Source organism: Vigna unguiculata, chromosome 1 (genome assembly GCF_037176805.1).
Source record: "Vigna unguiculata cultivar grain cowpea cultivar isolate G323 ecotype 2 chromosome 1, ASM3717680v1, whole genome shotgun sequence".
NCBI classification, from domain to species: Eukaryota; Viridiplantae; Streptophyta; class Magnoliopsida; order Fabales; family Fabaceae; genus Vigna; species Vigna unguiculata.
In genome coordinates, this window is record NC_140792.1 from 32693613 (window position 1) to 32700257 (window position 6645).

General features: G+C 37.2%; 1 protein-coding gene across 1 annotated transcript; it reads right to left on the bottom strand.

Moving 5' to 3' along the window:
• Nucleotides 1-859: 859 nt before the first annotated feature.
• Nucleotides 860-5897, bottom strand: LOC114183429 (triacylglycerol lipase SDP1-like). Its single transcript, XM_028070454.2, has 3 exons — nt 3867-5897; nt 2673-2816; nt 860-2003 (listed from the first exon to the last, which is right to left on the bottom strand). The coding sequence occupies exons 1-3, from the start codon at nt 5283-5285 to the stop codon at nt 1014-1016; spliced, it is 2553 nt and encodes an 850-aa protein (XP_027926255.1). The 5' UTR covers nt 5286-5897; the 3' UTR covers nt 860-1013.
• Nucleotides 5898-6645: the final 748 nt, after the last annotated feature.

Below are 6645 nucleotides of genomic sequence, written 5' to 3' on the forward strand. Positions count from 1 at the left end.
GTCAAGCAAGAGGCATCCAAGACAAAGGAAAGTACAAGACAAAGGAAAGTAACATACCTAAGACAAAGGAAAGTAACATACCTGGAAAATGAAGGACACTCGAAGGAAAAAATGCAATAAGAACACCAGGGAGTGCAAATGCAATGAAAGGGGAAAAAGAGAAGGGACAAGTAAGGTGAAGTGTTTTTGAAACACCTGCAAAAAGCGAGATAATTCAGACCTTACACGCTTCAGCTTAAGGATCATTATTAGCATGCATGTGGCAGGGTAGGTGAGGACTAATGATGGTCTTGGGAAGTTATAGCAGTTTTTCAACAGTTAAAAGGCAACCTCTCGAATCCCAACATAGTCTAGGCTCAAGGTTGGAGGACTATGTATTGTCCAGGTCCCCCAAATAGGATAACAACCCCCTTTTTTAGAGCATAATCCTACTCGAGCCAGCAATAACTAGGTCAGAGGACGACCCCAAGAGCGCAACTTAACTCAGGCCAAGTCGGAAGACGACCTTCATAGGTTGAGAGATGGGTGGTAATAGACTGAATCCAAATCCAAGAGCTCAATCCAAGTCATCAGATATAGGTCTGAAGTTAGTGGTGAGAGAGTATAGCAAGGAACTGTATTATCATATAACTGCCTCATTCCGTTTTTTGAGGAAAAATATCCTCTTTAAATCCCTATAAATATAAAGAGTGCTCTCTAGTATAGACACTTGGTTTTTCGGGCATTCGCGGACTCATTGCTTTCTATTTGGTTGTAAGTCAGGCAACTTCTTGAGATTCCTTCTTGTTTTCGGTAAGAAATATCCGGATTCTATTTTTTTACCGGAACAGTGACCAAGACATGAATGTCGTCGTGAAAGTTTTGAGCAAAATATCTCTCTTGGTTACATTTATTAGTAAACCAAATGGTGGGCTATTCACATCATATCATATCGTGAATACTATTTACAATTCGGAGAACAATATGATCAACGTATTAATAAGTCACTGAATAAAGAATACAGATAATTGAATCTAGCCATCGACAATGCTCTGATCCATACTTGAGTCTGTGCCCGAATGATGGTTCACAGATGTATAATCTGGAGATGGTGCAGTTAAGGACGTAGCTGGTGTGGATTCATCATCTCCATGTTCAGAAGATGAGCTAGCAGCGTCCATCTCCTTCCCTGGACACTCATCTTGAACACATTCAGCAACTTCATTGTTGTAATTTTCAAAATCATGACTCCTGTTTAAGGGTGTCACGTCCTCTTTCTTCACAACATTAAACACAATACCATTATGGATCCTTTCAGGCTGCAAAAAATCACCCGCACTCACCAGTATGCGGGACCCATTCACCACCCTGTTGTTAATTTCCCTTAGCTCAGATTCTGTGCTATCGGGGTTCCTATCCAGTGTTGTGAGCCTGGGGCTACGATACTGAAAATCATTAGCGTTAGCATGACTCACTAAGCCTTTATTTGGTTCAGTGTCAACTTCTAAGTTTTGCAGAAAATCAATGAACATATTTGCCGAAGTAGTTCTCATCAAAGGCCCACCAGATCTTGTCCAAGAGTTCAAATCAACACTTTCAGAGTCACTGTCACTTCCCTCGTGTATGCCACGGTGGGTCTTCCAAGTTTTACCACTGGCCACATTAGAGCTGCTGCTAATGCTTTGATGCAATGAGGAAGAAACATCAATAAGGTCCTCTAGGGACCCTGTTGAATTCTCTCGTGCAATGCAATTCCATGAAGGAATTCTTCTTGAAGCACTGAACCTCACAGTACTGGACAAACCATGAGAAGCAGTAGTAGTAGCATGAGAAGCAGTAGCAGCTCTCTCAGCAATTCTCCTTAGTCTTCTCATATGATTGAGAATCACAACACACTCATCAAGAGCAAGCTCAATGCCACAATTTGCTTTAATGGCTGAAAGTTTCTCCCAGGTACATCTTCTCCCTTGGTTCGCCGCCTTTTGAAGCTCTCCATAAGAAGGGTTCTGTATAATTTTGGTGTACTGGAACAGGACACAGGAAGGACAATGGTCACAAGTTAATCACTAACTAACAGAATGATCTTTTAGTAAATTATGCATAAATAAACACCTAAATCTTTAGCAAAATTTTACTATTAGAGAAAGAACAATTATTACCATGATGCAGTGTTTATCTCTATTTTCTCTACTTCCTTATTTTGCATTGCACTCTCCGTTGTGGGAATCAACATATGATTGAAGCACCATTTTAAAACACTACCAACATGTTTCTTGCTGATTAATTTAATATGACCTATCCCAATCACAATTCTTTTATGCACCAAAATATTGTGCAACATCTGTATGCTTGCAATCATAAAATTCTTTTATGCATTCACCTTTTTCAAAGTCGTGATTAAATTTTTCTGTGCCAGGCTATTTAATGTGTTTGTTGTTGTAGTTCAATTGTCTTTTTGATTCCCACAACAGAATGCAATACAAAAGAAAGAAACAAAAAACAAAAAATGAAATGGAGAAAACAGAGAAGAGAAAGACATGGTTTCATTACAAATTTCATAGTTTGTCACATTCCTCTATTTTCTAACAAAGGCTTGGAAACCCCTAGCACTTTCATTTGAATTGGTATCTAGCTGAAGTTATTTTGTCCTTAATTATGTAGCCGATATTTTAATGTTTTGTAGGTACATATACCTGAGCAAGAGTTGCAGGCATAACAACAGTCACATCACCTTCCCAGTCTTGAGCAAACAACTTGGCAAGTCCACCTAATGGAAAACCAAGTTCCAGTATTTGATTACACCTATGTTTCACCTCCATCTCCACAAGATGCGCAAGCTGAAAAAAATAAAAATCCATATTTGGTAAAACCATTATGTAGTAAGAGTGGTTAACAAGTTATAAATGATGAATGGATCCTGGCAAAAGGATACAACCACTTCCTAGTCATGCAAAGGACAACCATCACTAATCTTCACACTATATATTTTGAATTAGAAATTCCTATATATGCTGCTAACATCCAGACTAAAATGCATTTCTGTCACTGGAATGAATCGCAACCAACAGAAGTGAGGGAAATTTTACAACTGTTTCAACGCATAGCTTATGCTACAAACATATCCTGTAACTATACATTCTTCAATTAAAAAATCCAATTGCACGAAACTGGCAGCAAAAGGATTAACCACTTACAAAGATGAGACAATATTGGGTGATATTGCAAACAGGTGAGCAATGATCTCTTATTGCGATCTAAAATATGTATGGATTTCCCCTATAAGTTGTCAGGGAGTGAAGTTGGAGAGAATAAAACTCCACGGGCTATTTTCTCCAACAATAAATAACAAGTACATGCCGCATGATATTTCAGAGACAGGAGGAGACATGCACAAGACATCCAAATAACATGCATGAATAAAGCATAGAAAAGTCAATGGGTAAAATTGGTTTGAGAGAATGTTTTGTTTTCACTTTATTTCTTATTCTTATTCTTTCAAAGTTTATATAAGAAAAAGTAAAAATAGAAAATGAAAACAGAACACAGAAAACAATAAGAAATTGTTCTCTTTTCAATATAAACTTTTGGAAAAAAGAAATAGAGTGAAGCTATAAAATATTGTTTCAAACCAAACTGGTCCTAAAGCATAAACAACATGATAAGAACAAGGAAGTGATCATTCACAAAACTTTTAGCAAACTGTTTAGAAAGTAAGTCCAACAGTGATAAACTATCTATCACATCAACTCAGGGCTAGGGAAGGGGAATGGTACAGAAGTGACAATTCGCTTAAGAAGCAAATATACACAATGCCAATAAACATAAACATGCAAATGAATGTAATATGAATTGTGTTTGCACAAAAATCCAAGTCCATTAATATGTACCTTGGCAGCAAAGTTGCCTCCGTGAGTCCGCACAAATGCTTTCAATCTCAATAATGGTGCAATATGAGGGTTGGCCTGGCTAACTATAAAATGGTTGACATTGAATAGTTCTTTCAACTGCATCATAGGTAAATCAATCTCCAAGCTACCATCCCTCCAACGGCGCGCTGGTGTGGAACCCTCTTCAGGACCTAAGTTAAAAGGAGGATGGTAAGGAATAATTTCCCCACTTCTATCCTTTGCCATCAATTCTTGAGCCTCAAAAAGGCCAGGAAAGGCACAAGAAGCAGTGACTGCACTCCATATAACCACATGGGGTGAAGTCAAGTAGTTAAGACATCTAGGTGGTTCATGCTTCCTTGGGGAACAAACTGTAATCCCGAGAATTCTACCAGTCATGTCATAAGCTTCTTGAAATGTAAGGTTGCTTGTTAGATGCCTCAACATCATTTGCAACTGTCTGATCTCATGAACAGCACCAAATGTGGCGACTCTCTTAACAACTGTGAAAATCCCACCCATTTGATCAAAAAATTGCAGTGAGTGCCATGAATCTTCAAAAAAACTCTGAAGTTCAGGCCAAGTCCTGGTGGCAACAACGGCACACATAATGGATCCCACACTTGAACCAGCAATTATCCTTGGCAGGAGTTTATGTTCTACCAGTGTTTTAACGACACCCACATGAGAAGCTCCAAGAGAAGCACCCCCACTTAACAGCAAAGCTGTTCTGCCAAATGCATGCCTAGTTTCATGCATGAAAGCAAGCTTTTCTTCCAATGATAGCTCCTCTGAATCAGAATCACAGACCATTTTCAATTGGGTCGTTACTTCATCAATGTATTCCTTGATTAATCTGGGCACCTGAAGCCTGCCCTTGTGTAATTCAGGATTACACATATTACCTAAATTTCTCACAAGATCGGCACGCATACAAAATATTATATCTCTAAGAGATCCCTCTTGCCGACGGTGGCGAAGCTCTTGGAGCTTGTTCCTCACCAATTCGACATCATAAAGGTCTGATTCATTCATCTTTGTTGTCTCTCTATCAAGCATCTTAGCTGCATGAGCCCACTCCTCATATGTCAAAGCAGATCTCATCATGTTTCTCCAAAACTTCCTCCTATATGCCATTTCAGCCCTTACTTTCACATTTGTATATCGTTTCAACAAGAAAGCAATAATTGTCATCATTGCCAGTATCCCCTGAGGATTCCTGGGATGCAACCATGATATGAAGGATACCAAACCCCCCCTAAACCTATAGAAGAGATCTAACAACACACGAAATATCTGGTGCTTAAAGTGTGACATGGACTTACAAAATAGAACCCTGAAAGCAATTGTTCTACCAAGAATGTCCGAAGGACCAATCGGAAAACGGTCTACTCTAGCCTCATTACTAATATGATCCATTCTCCCTGGATCAAAACAAAAACAATGTCCTTCTCACAAATCAAAACTAAAAACTACCAACGTAGTAAATAATATACAATAAAGCCAGTATACCAAGAACTGTATCTTCGACGTTAGAATCAAATAGTACACAATTGAAAAGGCAAGGCTGATGAAAAAGATTACAAAGAAAAGAATCCACACTAGGATCTCACAAAATGATAAACGTGTGTGTTTCTCCTGTGTTTAACTCCAAAACTCAAAACGGAATCAAAAAAGGAAACTGTGTAGAAAAGACTATGCAACAGAACAGTACTATAAGTTCTTGTATTTCTTCCGACACCCAAGAAACCTAAGAACCACGATCGCAACTCTAAATCAGATACCCAAAATCTTTCAAATAAAAAAGATGAAAATTTAATCAACCCCAGGAACCAAATCGTTGATCTTTAAAAACAATCTTTGTGAAGAGCCAAAAGGGTAGCAAATTTTTAGTCTTATAATTAAGAATGGGAGAGAGTGGGAGAAGGGTGGCATCGGAATCTGAGAAGAGGGGATAAGATATCCATACGGTGACAGGGAGCCTCGTCACGAAAATGATGACGTGGAATGAAGCACATCCTTATGGTTCGTTATAGAATTGACTCGGGAAAAAGAGAAGCTGACAGAGAAAAATATGGTTTTTTGCTTTTACTATTTCGAATTGGATAATAACGTCGAATAGTGGGGTACAGCATCAGACACTGAAAAACGACAAAAACATGTTCTTTCTTTCCCACATCTAAGATTACGAAATAAGGCGAAAACGGGCCACTCAACAAAAAAAATAAGTCCAATTAGAAAATTAATGGACCTTTTAAAAAGTGATCACTATGCGCTTTTACTTCCTCCAAAGTTTTATTTTATAAAATTTATGCCTATAAAACAACAAGAACTTGGTTATAACATCAAATAAAAACCTGCAAAATAGAAATAATTTTTATTAACAATTTTTTCTCCAAACCCTTCATTAATATAAAAAAAATATGAAATTTTTCTCCAATTAAAGTAATTATTAAGCTAATTAGTTCACTGATTTTTCCGAATTTTAAGAGATAAAGATGAAAGTATAAAAAAATATATATAAAATGGAATAACTTTAAAATACATGTTTTGTTTAAAAAAGTATAAGTTTGCATATTTTTATATAGAAATTAAAGTTTATACCTGTCTATAATAACTAAGTCTTTTTTATGTATATATTATGTATGGTTTATGTGATATTTATTCTATTAAGGCTTAAATACTTTTTTCGTCCTTATTTTCGTAGTGTTTGTTGCGGATGGTCCTCATTTTGACAGAATATTTAAAATGTTCCTCATTTTTACAGAACGTTTAAAAT

Bases quoted from the DNA above. Each gene is read 5' to 3' on its own strand.
- LOC114183429 (XM_028070454.2), bottom strand. From the start codon at position 5,285: ATGGATCATATTAGTAATGAGGCTAGAGTAGACCGTTTTCCGATTGGT. The intron at 2,817-3,866 runs GTACATATTAAT...TATTTTTTTCAG, and splicing joins GAGGCAACTTTGCTGCCAAG to CTTGCGCATCTTGTGGAGAT. The intron at 2,004-2,672 runs GTATATGTACCT...GTCCTGTTCCAG, and splicing joins TGCCTGCAACTCTTGCTCAG to TACACCAAAATTATACAGAA.